The sequence below is a fragment of the Acanthochromis polyacanthus genome, chromosome 8 (genome assembly GCF_021347895.1).
Source record: "Acanthochromis polyacanthus isolate Apoly-LR-REF ecotype Palm Island chromosome 8, KAUST_Apoly_ChrSc, whole genome shotgun sequence".
NCBI lineage: Eukaryota > Metazoa > Chordata > Actinopteri > Pomacentridae > Acanthochromis > Acanthochromis polyacanthus.
Window position 1 is genome coordinate 24,959,027 of NC_067120.1, and position 12,914 is coordinate 24,971,940.

Here is a 12,914-nt window from a genome sequence, read left to right on the forward strand (position 1 = left end):
GATGAGCAAAACAAGTCGCCAGCTAACTACGAAGCTATACCAAAGCAACACATACAGAAAACACGTAAGTCCAAGGCGTACGTAATCTACGTAACTAGGCCTGAGCCGGAAGATTTTTGATTGACAGGAAAGGGAGCAAACCAAACGCCTTGGTCCGAGCGCATTGATTGGCTGATGTTTTTCAGATCCTGCCATGTCCACAGTTATTTATTTATTTATTTATTTTTATTCTTTTAGAGACCATACATACAAGTCCACTAAAGGTCAGTATATTCATTTTATGTGAATCAGACAAATTAAACAAAAAAAAACCATCCTCCATAATGCCTTTAATTTTGATGCAGGGAGTGGTATCTTAAACAGTTTTTTTCATTGAATATCCTTTTATTCTGCGAGATGAAGTTACTGCTAGGTTGCAGTGCCCTGGCTTTCCCGTTAAGCATTTGATTTGAATGGTACAGTGATACAAAATACTTCAGATACTTTGACTGTGCAGTGATCTACTACGTTAAAGAAATCCCCTTCATGTAGTTCTTGATTAATGGCCATATTGTCTGCTTGAAAAATATGATAAGGCTATACCAAAGTGAGGTTAGTGAAGTGCCGGCTTTCTCAGTAGAGTATGCTGTTTTTGTCCTTGAGTCTAATTTTGCTGCATGAGTCATGGTATGCACACTGACCTCTGTAAACTCTTCTGAGACAAATTGAACTGGATGCACAAACTATAAATGATAAATAGTGTGAGTCGTACTTTGCCACCCTGGTTTCCACTCCTGCGTATCTCATGATCCTCATCAGACCGGCACGAGTCCCAAGGAAGGCTGTCTCAATCCCTGGTTCCACCCTGGCATGCACACGCACACACACACACACATAGAAAAACAACACAGAGGACAGAGATTAATTATACCTCCTCTTTGGAGGCTGTTTATCAGTGAAATCAGCTGTCGTGTTTGTCAGACATCAAACCTGCAGATTACAGATTCAAAACACATCAGGTTTAATGAGAAGTCAGAAAATACACTATCACTCAAAAGTTTGGGGTCACTTAGAAATGTCCTTATTTTTGAAAGAAAAGTATGTTTTTCAATGAAGATAACATTAAATGAATCAGAAATACAGTCATGACTATTTTAGCTGTAAACCGCTGATTTTTTGTATTTTTCGGCTTCATTAGACAGGTTATTAGAGAGTCAGATAGGAAAGTAGGGAGAAGAATGGGGAAAAGACTTGCAGCAAAGGGCTGTAAGCTGGTATTGAGGGACTATAGCTCCTTTTTATAGGTTACCTGCTCAGTCAGCTGAGCTATCTGGGCACCCAAAATGGCTGATTTTTTAATGGAATATCTGCATAGGATACAGAGGCCCATTTCCAGTAACTATCACTCCTGTGTTCTAATTGTACACTGTGTTAACTAATCGTGTTGAAAAGCTTATTTGAGTTTTAGAAAACTCTTGTGCGGTTATATTAGCACATGGACAAAAGGATGAGTTTTCACGGAAAACATGAAATTGTCTGGGTGACCCCAAACTTTTTACCATTTACCATCGCTGCAACAGGCGTACTATGATAAAGTCTTTCAGACAATTTTGGGTTTAATTATTTAAGTTTTGGGACATTTATGAACAGTACGAACACTGCCAGATACAAAATTTTATTTAGGCTAAACTGCCCTTTTAATGTTTTACATGTCAGTAAAAAAATGCAAACATGCCTCATGTCTCCTGCCTCACCTGTCATTGAGCATGAGGGCATTCCAGTAGGCCTCCAGAGGAGCCGTTACTACAGCGTCAAACAGAGTCTGCTGTAGTAACACTTCATCACCTGGGCAACAGACAGAATGAGTCAAATAAAAGTAAAATCAAAGTTGAACTGATATCTTGTTATATCTCTAAGGTATATTCTTAATTTGTCCCATGTAAAAATCTGGAAGTAAATCTCTGCAACACTGATTTAAAAAACAGATTAAATGGGTCTTTGTACATCAGAAAAGATAAAAGACGTTTTATAGATATTTTAAGATTTTTTTGTCTGTTAAAAACCTACATTCAAGGTCAGGCTCCTTCCCCAGCAGGTAACGGATAGCGGCCTGAAGCTGGGTGTATTTTCGGTGAGCAGGGTCAATGTCCGTCTCACAGTAAGTCCTGAAGAAAAGAGAGTTTTAAACCAAAATGAACAGCTTCACTGCACAACAGCACAACTTGCTTTTATGCTGCATAAAATCTGACTATGTGGAAAAGTACACTTTGAAACTGTTTCAAAGCAAATGATGAACTTTCTAGTTATTTGAGCCTTTTAACAAAGGCTCAAATAACTAGTCATATGTCATATGTCATATTATAAACACATTCTGTATTTATTTATTTATTAACTATTATAATTGATTTTCTGGAATCAGGCAGTATCTGAAACATCATGGTGGGAAACTGTATGAAATATGTGCCTTTTGCCTCAAGGACATGACACTGATAGTTTAATTCTCTGAAATACTTACATGCAATAGCCTATTTGCAGAGGTGCACAATCAGGAGAGGCAAACCAGGCAAATATTTGCTTCAAATCTATTATTTTGTCTTTGTTTTTCATATATAGTAGCATGGTATGTCAGCTCTATGTTAACACAATGCAAAAACTTTCTGTATTTGGAAAAGAGGACTACTTGGCAACGCTTTTCCCACAGAAACAGAAGAGACAGAAGCAGCAAGTACTGTCAGAAATGGCAAATTCCATGTGGTAAGTTATAAAGCAATAGAGCATTGGTGACTAATTCAACAAAGACGCAAGAGTGTGAAAATGGTTGAAGGTTGTAACTATTGCATTTGATTTACAATTAATATTATTTCATGTAAATTTCAAGGTATTTTGCTGGTAAATGCTTTGTTGCTCAGACAAGCAATTAGCATTGCTGGAAAGGTCATCATATAGTTTCTTTCAGTAAGTGCTACTCTTTGCTGCAACTGATGCTTCATTAGTAATTCAACCAAAGGGGGATGTGAATTTATACACAAACTACAATTTTCAGGTTCAAAGAGTTTACCAGTAATACAGTATTTATCTTTTTTTTTTATCAGTTTGGCTCATTAATCTGTCTTCAGCATACAAAAACTGACTGACTGAAATTTGCTGTCTTAAATATTCACGTCTCAGACGTACCATTCAGAAGCAATAAAGAGGTCTGGAGAGGTCAGATCATGCAGCCCTGTGAGGGAAAGTACAAACACTGGTATCAGTTCAAATGAGCTCAGAAATTTATTTCATTTCACTTTAGATAAGCAATAGTGTTGCAAGTTAAACGTAGTTTACAGCCTCCAAGTTGTATTTTGTATGCATGAATATATACATGAACATTGGAAATTGAGAGCCTGATTCCACATACTGGGGCTCAGCAAGTTGACTCACTGATTCATTCATCAAAGTTCTAAGTTTATCAAAGTTTCTTTAAGGAAAACACTATCACACTCAGTACTTGAAGTCGGTGCTGCATGCAGAATCATGCCGAATCATACCTTCTTCCACAGATACATTTCCCATAAATATTCGACTTCCGTGACCCTTCGTCAACACCATGCCAAAGCTGCAAGGAGATGGACAAGGAGACAATGAAACCTCCGGACATGGTTCTGTGTTAGCTTTCTTTTGATGAGTTTAATTGTCAAGTGATGGTGATAAAGCTCAGCTAATAATAGATTTTTAAAGTCATCACTCATATGAACATTTAAGAGCATTTGACCATTACACACTGTGAGCAAATATGTTTGATCAAGAATAATTATTTGTATTATTGTTTAAACTATATTTTTGCCCAAACAAGAATAATTGTAATAATAATAATAATAATTTTTATTTGTAATGCACTTTTCACTTAGGCAAAAATCTCAAAGTGCTACACTGAACATGAGATTTTACGTTTGAAATATGTCTATTTTTCATTTTATAATAGATTTTGAGCATTTTGATAACTGAAAAAGAAAAACAAGAAGAAAAATTACAGATCATAATTATGGATCACAGCAATAGAAAAATGTCAACATGTTGCTATTGCTGTGCTCTGTCTCCAAGTTTGTGCACTGTGGCACCTCTTGTATGATATTATCAGTGATAAAGAGCTTGGGGTAATAACACAAATATTACAATTTCTTTAAAAGTAAAACAAGTAACTTAAAAAAATTTTAATGGACTGTCAAAATAAACATGTTTTTTTTTGAGGAATAGCTGGAATACAAAATGATAAAAACTTTTCACTGCAAAGATATCACAAGAAAACGACCTCACCTGGTCATTTTTGACCTACTGATGCATCTAATGGTTAAGATGACCCAAAAATAAAACAGTATACTGTATATTATCTTTTTAAAGGCATTTCTAACACTGAAAACAAAGTCCATGCTCCCTCACAAATATATCCCTTTTTTTTAACTATTAAGATCATTTGTTACTGTACTATTGTGTGATGGAAAAATCCTGCTCAGTTTTACATAAGCAAAGCTTTTCTACATAAACTGTCCTTCTCTGACAGTGAATTTGACGAATACAACTGAAATAATCACAAGGCCTCCTTACATTACAGCATCAGGTAGATGTCACACTGGATTTGAGTGTAATTTTGCCACAGTATTTAATGCTGATTTCGAATTCATCCATATATCCATATATATATATATATATATATATATATATATATATATATATATATATATATATATATATATATATATATATATAAATGAAAATAATTGTTTGCATAATTATTCACCCCCTTTTTAATTTAATGGTCTAATTCAATAGAGGTCCATCAAATTGTTGCCAATAGTCTCACAATTAGTGAAATGAAGATCACCTGAGTGGTGTGGGTGTGTTTCAAGTGACTGAGTTGTAAAACACCTGTGTCTGAAGGGTCCAGAGAGTGGTTGATCAGTATTCCTGGCTACCATTACACCACGAAGACAGAAGAACACTCTAAACAACTCAGGGAAAGGGTTATTGAGAAGTACAATTCAGGGGATGGTTACAAAAAAATTTCCAAGGCACTGAACATCCCCCGGAGTTCAGTGAAATCAATTATCAAGAAATGGAAGGAATATGGCACTTGTGTGAATCTGCCTAGATCAGGCCGCCCTCGTAAACTGAGTGACCGTGCAAGTAGGAGACTAGTGAGAGGAGCCACCAAGACCCCTACAACTACTCTGAAGGAGTTACAAGCTTCAGCTGCTGAGATGGGAGAGACTGTGCATGTAGCAACTGCTGCCCAGGTTCTTCACCGGTCAAAGCTTTATGGGAGAGTGGCAATGAGAAAGCCACTGTTGAAGAAAAGTCATATTAGATCTCGACTAGAGTTTGCCAAAAAGCACGTGGAAGACTCCATGGTCAAGTGGAAGAAGATTCTTTGGTCTGATGAGACCAAAATTGAGCTTTTTGGCCATCAGACAAGACGTCATGTTTGGCGGAAACCAAACACTGCACATCACCAAAAACACACCATCCCCACTGTGAAGCATGGTGGTGGCAGCATCATGCTGTGGGAATGTTTCTCAGCAACTGGACCTGGAAGGCTTGTAAAGATAGAGGGCAGAATGAATGCTGCAAAATACACTGAAATCCTGGGGGACAATCTTTTTCAGTCTGCAAGAGAACTACGTCTTGGGAGAAGATTTATTTTCCAGCAAGACAATGATCCAAAACATACTGCAAAAGCTACACAGGAATGGTTAAAAAAGAACCAGGTAAATGTTCTGGAGTGGCCGAGTCAAAGCCCAGACCTTAATCCTATAGAGAATTTGTGGCTGGACTTGAAAAGGGCTGTTCATGCCCGATACCCGTGCAGCCTGACCGAGCTTGAGCAGTTTTGCAAAGAAGAATGGAGCAAAATTGCAGTGGGCAGATGTGCAAGACTGATTGAGACCTATCCACACAGACTCACTGCTGTGATTGCAGCCAAAGGTGCATCTACTAAATACTGACTTGAAGGGGGTGAATAATTATGCAAACAATTATTTTCATTTATATAATTTTCTTTCATTAACATTACTTTATAGAAATCTGTTTTCACTTTGACATTAAAGAGTTTTTTCCAATAAATTGTTTTGCTAAAAAAGCTAAATTTTATTGATCATGATTGATTTATGAAAGCAATAAAAGGGTAAAACATCAAAGGGGGTGAATACTTATGATAGGCACTGTATATATGTGCAATTTGGCCAGCAGATGTCTCAATTTACCTGGAATAAACTCTTCCAATCTGTGAATCTTTTTCAACACAGTTCCTTCATTCTGGTTCAGGACTTTAAAAAGCTTCACTTCTACCATCACTGCATATTATTCTGCTTAAAAGGAAAAGCTGTGCAAATACCATTATGGACAGATTGTATGTGGGCAAAAAAAATGAGTTATGGTAAAAACACTAAAATGTTTCTTTGAACAGTATTCGTTTCAGCGTCATGCCATCAGTCATTTTAAAGCACAACAGCAGTAGCAGAGACAAGCACCTGTGTACATATAGACATGTCAATGGATCATCTGAGTGCTAATTCATGGCTTACCAAGAACACATGAAGGATCTTTTTGGCATACTAACACTGCAACAGGAGTTTCTCAGAAAGCACCTTTGTTGTTGATATAGTAAATAAACCTGCAGTGAAAAGTGCTGATTTACCTGAAAGGTGTCTCATCGATGTTTGTGTGGAAATAGTCGTTGACAAGGTACAGAGGTCTTTTCTGTTGGATGAGATGAGCATCATCTTATCATCAGCAATGCTGTGAAGTTTAGTCTCTAGTGCTTAAGTCACACATGAACAAGATGAGAGCATCCACACAGTAGCACAGGACGTGATCTAAGGCCTGTGCTATAAGAAAGTTGAAGATAAGCAGGGCTTTTTTCGCTAGGTGGCTTAACTAAACTTCCATCCATTCATTGTCTATACACCGCTTGGTCCTCAATAAGGTTGCAAGGTGGGGCTGGAGTCTACCCCAGCTGACTTAGAGTGAAGGCAGGGGACATCCTAGACAGGCCACCAGTCTATCACAGGGCTACATACAGAGACAAACAATCACACTCACATTCCCACCTACGGACATTTTAGAGTTACCAGTTAACCTCAGCATGTTTTTGGACTGTGGGAGGAAGTCAGAATAACAGTAGAAAACCCACACATACACAAGGAGAACATGCAAACTGCATGCAAAAATATTCTGGGAAGGTCGGGAACCCAAGATCTTCTAGCTGTAAGGCGAAAGCGCTAACTATCAAGTCACTGTGCAGCCCTTCCCTAAACTTCACAATTGCAGTTCTCACTATGTGGTCACACAAAGGTGGCTATAAGTCAATCCAGGGTTTCTGGTGTTGGCACCAGATGATCAGTTGCAAACATGTACAAATCTAGGGATGCATACTTCTTACAAGAACAACAAGCCATACTCTTGATCAAAGTGACCTTTAAAATATACTACAGACTAAAAACAACACAGCTGTTGCAGGCAAGCAAATTAATATATCTAAATATAAGGAATGATCTGAAGAAGTTCGACTAATATTGTGCACCACATGATTGTGTATCAAAAATACAGATGTAGTCCCTTCATGCTACTTACAAAAATATTTAAAGAATAAAGTAATGAAGTAATGAAAATAAAATAATTTATTAGTGATAATTGGATGATTCAGTAATCTCATTCAGTTTCGTTGCTACAGCATGTAAGCAGCTTAAGCTTCATTCTATCAGTTGCATGACTGTTTAACAAACTCTGGCATTGTTAAATAGTTATGGGAGCAAGTAAAGAACACAAAAAAAGCGTACTGCCAAATAGATTTACAGCAAATTTACAAGATCAACAAGTACAGGTGCTGTATCAGGCTCTGTTTTAGGAATTTGTTGCTATCCAGTTACCTTTACACAAATGAAATGGCTTTGAAATCACTTCCAGCTACAAAAATTCTTCCTTTCCTCAAAAACCCTCTCACTGTATAATTATTGGATCCCAATGGGGCTAATTTGGTGTTTCTTTAGAACTCTAGGAGAGATTCCATAATGCCTAAGCTGGATGAAAATTGTTGAAACAGTTTGATATGGAAAGCAGACAGTGTTTGAACTGATTGATTCCTCACCCCTTTATCCACCGATGCTCTGATGTTCAGGGTGAGTCTACCCGTCTGTCCTTTTACCATGGCTGTCCTCAGCTGAAAGTACAAGACAAAGTTGAATTTAAGCATTAGGCCATATTTTTGGCAAGAATAACAAGTCAGTAAACAGTTATGTTAGTGAAACTCTACCAAATCTGATGCACCAAAAATGAAGCACAACAATGCTACTTCTGTTACAGTCATATCAGTACAAAGCGGTATCCTCAATTGAACTTTAGTTAAGTACATTGCAGAACCATTTGAGTCACACTCAGTGACCTTCTCAAAATGGTGACAACAGGTCAGGTTATAAGAGGAATTATTATCAAGAAAGTTAAAATGGAGTGAAATTAAATTGAGATTTCTGTACAGTATATGTGAGATGTTTCATTCAAACACAAAAAACATATATTTTTCTCATTTTGCTACTTGATATTCAAATGGTAAAATCAGAAATAAACCTTAATAGCTGTGTCCTGAAACAATCTGTGTTTACCTTCTCGTCTGTATCCTCCCACTCTACCTCAGACAGATCCACACTGTTGTAGTTTGGCTTTGGCTTCAGTTTCTTTCCATCTTTATACTGTAGGACAAAGGAGGCACTGTGTGTAGTGAAATTCTGTATGACTCTTGTTATAAATATTTAATACCCTTTCTCCTTAATGTACCCTTCAGGACATTTGCTACACTGTAACACTTTAAATATAGATCTAGTAAATCAAGAGCTGCTCCTGCAGGGTTCTTGAGCTAAATTTGTCTGCTACAATGATTTAAACCTGCAGTACAGAAACAGAACTCACCAGAGGTCGAAGGTCAGGGTGAGCCAGGATGTAACCGTTGTTGGTGATGAGGAAAGCGTACCCATGAGCTCCCAGCTGAGAGGGAACCACAAAACAAGGAACACTGCTTAAGCTGCGAAATCTGTTTTGTTATTTTCAAAACCCTTCAAATAACATCTATGCTACATAGCGAAACAGGCTTGAACTCACCATGTATCTGGGAGCCAGCTTCATCACCTCCATCAGTGGGATGTCAGAGCCAACCACACCAAGCAGGATGCCATGGGACAGCTAGAGACAGCACCATGGTGGTCAAAATTCAGCATTACAATACTACTTAGAGGTTAGACATACACTACCTTTCAAAAGTTTGGGGTCACTCAGACAATTTCATGTTTTCCATGAAAACTCACACTTCTATTCATGTGCTAACATAATTGCACAAGGGTTTTCATGCTCTCATTCAATTCAATTCTATTATATAGCACAAATTCCCAACATGTCACCTCATAGCACTTCATATAAGGTAAAGACCTTATGAATTTTAAACTAATGTGTAATGTTTAGTATGAAAACAGTTTCCCAGTACTGCTAGCAATAAATGGATTATACTTCAATTATGTATACATTATTTTTAGTGAACAATTTTATGTTCATCCATTACTTTACAGATTTAGACTGGTTATCTATTGCACAATTGTGCGTTATTTTGGCTGTTACACTGCTTGTGTTACTTTAAGATAGCAGTTAGACTGTTCCATTGTTTTAGCTGTAAAAAGATTAACATTTTTTATTCTATTACTTTTAGTCAACTACTTAAACAAAATTATATCAGTTACCTCTAATCCAACTGTTTATTACTTTTAGTTAACTATGGTGACTGTTTATTTATTATGTTGAGCATTTCCAACAGTATATTTTACTTTCAGCTGGCTATTTCAACCTTTTATCCATTATTATTTTTTAGCTATTCCAATGGTTTATCCACTACTTTACCCAACTGTTTATCCATATTTTTCTTCAATGTTTCATTAAATGAAACTAGCTATTTAAACCACCAAGTGATCCAAATCAAGGAAACTAAGGCTTTGGTGTTCAATAGGTATTCCATCTCAAGCCAAACCTCCTAGAATGAGGGATTTTTTAAGAAAAGTTGATTAGCTCACATTGTCTGGCAGCAGCAGATTAAAAATTGTTTCTGCAGTTCTACAGTTTCATTTAGCATCTAGATTCCCAACCTGGGGTCCGCGCCCCCCCAGGGGGGGCGCCAGAGAGCTCAGGGGGGGCGCAAGGCTTTGACTTCTTTGAGGGTGTCAAAATTAGATTTGCTTATAGACATAAAAATAATGATGAGAACACTATGGCATCATAGCCGGCTGAAGGAAAATGCGCCGCGGTGCGTAATTTTTCACTGCATGCTGCATCGCCAAGCATTAGCCAGCAAAAAACTTTCCGAGGACCTAAATAACACATTAACAACTGTAATTAAAGTTGTAAACTTTATAAAGGCTCGCCCCACAAACAAGAGACTTTTTGCCCAGCTGTGCGAGGATGAAGCGCACCATACGCTATTACTGCACACAGAGGTGTGCTGGCTGTCCCGTGGAAAAGTGCTTGTGCGTTTTATAGAGCTGCAAGAAAAAATAAAGGAGTTTGAGCAAGATCACAACCCACAGCTGCGCGAGCAACTTACTGATGCGTTTTGCATCAAAACAGCATATCTGGGGGACACATTTACTCTGTACAACGAGACAAACAAGCGGATGCAGGGACCGGAATCAAACATTGTGCATTGTAAAAACGCACTGGGTGCTTTTGTGCGTAAACTGGAGTACAGATCGGGAAAAATGTCAAAAGGAGACTTGCAACAGTTTCCGCTGCTGATGAAACAGTCCGGGGGCATTGTGCGTGCGTCTTTACGCGCGGAGTTTACGCGGCACATGAACCTGCTGCAGGAAGAAATTAAGTCCCGCTTTGCTGATGTTGATGAGTACTTATCAAAGGAAGCGTGGGTGGTCGATCCCTAAACCTCCAGCCTTCAGGTCGTGGAATACATCGGTTGTGAAGATGAGCTTGCCGACCTCCAAGCTGATACGGTGTCAAGGAAATATTTTCAGGAGAATGGATACAAAAAGTTTTGGATAGTGAAAGGACACGCTGTTGCACCCAAGCTGGCCATGCATGCAATACGGAGGGTTATTCTTCCGTTCAGCACCACATACCTGTCTGAGACGGCCTTTCAGTGCACTTGTTATAATAAAAACAAAAGCCCGTAACAGGCTCGATGCCCACCAGGATTTCAGGCTTGCAGTCACAAACGTAACACCTGACATTCCTCCTCTCGTCAGAGATATGCAAGCCCAAGGAGGTCATTAGATTATGAACAAGATGACAACGTCAAAAAAAAAGGGCACCGTTTTTTTAAAAAACACATTTCTTACAAAGAATACATTTTGTGAGTGTGTCTCATTGCCTTTTGAGCCACTTATCAAAAGTTCTACTCTGGTGCAAACAAGTTTTAAACAGATGATATTATTATTAATGTTCTTATTTTCAAGTAAACGTGGATGTGTTTAAATAGCATAATTCTGTTTCTGAATGACAAGAGAACTGGTTATTGATAACGAATTTATTTAGCCAGTTATTGTTTTTATTTTCTTTTGTTGTACTGATGTCTTCAGAGATTCACTTGAAGTTTTAAGGAAGAAAGTTTACTTTTACTAAAAGTGGTACATTTTCCATGTTAAAATTTCTCATGCAGATATTAAAGTTCAAGTTAATTTCTGAAAACATTTTTTCCACATGCGATTCCAGTCGGGGCTCGGGCTTATTTGGATGTAAGTAGGGGGGGCTCTGAGGAAAAAGGTTGGGAACCACTGATTTAGCAGACTCTTTTATCCAAAGTGACATACATGAGGTTAGATACAACACAGTGTGCAGACTGCTGGAAGAAAAACATTGTACTGAGCATCCAATAGAGGATAATAATAGGAAACGAATAATGTAAATGGCAAATCAAAGGTAATTTTTTAAAAACTTAACTTTATAAAATGCAACTGCCTTCTGTCTGTAATTAATTCAGTTTCCGACAGACATTTTAGTTTAATTCTCATTTCCGTTTCATTTCCCCATAAAGTCCCATGTGTATGTTTTCCTGTTAATGCTGTCTCTTGCTGTACATAACCTTGCACAAATTCAGTACTTTAGTGTACAAGAAATTCATTGATAGGGAGGTGCCACTGCAGGAAATTTGTAGGAGAGGCATCTGTGTCAATTGCGGTGTAGGATCCAACAGTCATATCGTTAAGGGGTCTAAATAATGGCCAATAGTCATTCATGGGCCTAACTCCACTTCTATGAGCATGTAGGAAATGGAACAATAGAGGTTTCTTATGTGAGCCTGTATGATGAAGTTTCATTGCTGATGTCGATTTTAAGTCTGGACTGAAGAACAACCAACTAACATAACTCTCAATAAAATAATATCATTGCTATTAAATAACCAAATCAAGAGATCAAAGTAAGTATTTTATAGTGCGATATAATGTTCTCCATTGTAAGATTCATGAGTTGACACTGACCGTCTCCGTCTTCTTGCTGAACACCGGCATGGCCACTGAGGTCATCAGCAGCAGACTCTGAGCCTTGGTATTGAAGAGCTGAGAGACAGGACAGTTTTTGTCACATGGTGTGACTATTTTTAGCACACATTCAGCATATATGAATGATCAAGGAAAGGATTTGTAAAGATAATAATTCCAAATATTGGTATAGACAGAACTGATCTCCACAGTTGCCACAAATAACATATTTTCAAGAACTAAACTCATTCTTGAAAAAGGTCTCTTATATACTGGACCTTATATTGTACCTTACAGTCCTTTTGTATGCATATAATGTGTTTGATGTCTTGTATTTCTACTGGTGAGTTTTGTATCCACATTTGAATTTTCACTTTTTTTTAATCTTCAGACAAAACTATTCAACAGTGTTTATGCAGACACTGCATGTCAATAGTACAA

The 12,914-nt window shown here is 37.7% G+C and overlaps 1 protein-coding gene across 1 annotated transcript in view; it reads right to left on the bottom strand.

Annotated features, from left to right (window-relative positions):
• LOC110959661 (voltage-dependent calcium channel subunit alpha-2/delta-4-like) overlaps positions 1-12,914 on the bottom strand; it is a 124,711-nt gene that overhangs the window by 77,410 nt on the left and 34,387 nt on the right. Inside the window, exons 14-24 of the mRNA XM_051951590.1 lie at positions 12,474-12,551; positions 9,103-9,183; positions 8,914-8,988; positions 8,610-8,696; positions 8,099-8,170; positions 6,650-6,711; positions 3,507-3,574; positions 3,154-3,199; positions 2,047-2,144; positions 1,734-1,824; positions 752-844 (exon numbers count right to left, since the gene is read on the bottom strand). Of these exons, the coding sequence (XP_051807550.1) occupies positions 752-844; positions 1,734-1,824; positions 2,047-2,144; positions 3,154-3,199; positions 3,507-3,574; positions 6,650-6,711; positions 8,099-8,170; positions 8,610-8,696; positions 8,914-8,988; positions 9,103-9,183; positions 12,474-12,551 (851 nt within the window). The remainder of the gene's footprint in view (positions 1-751; positions 845-1,733; positions 1,825-2,046; positions 2,145-3,153; positions 3,200-3,506; positions 3,575-6,649; positions 6,712-8,098; positions 8,171-8,609; positions 8,697-8,913; positions 8,989-9,102; positions 9,184-12,473; positions 12,552-12,914) is intronic.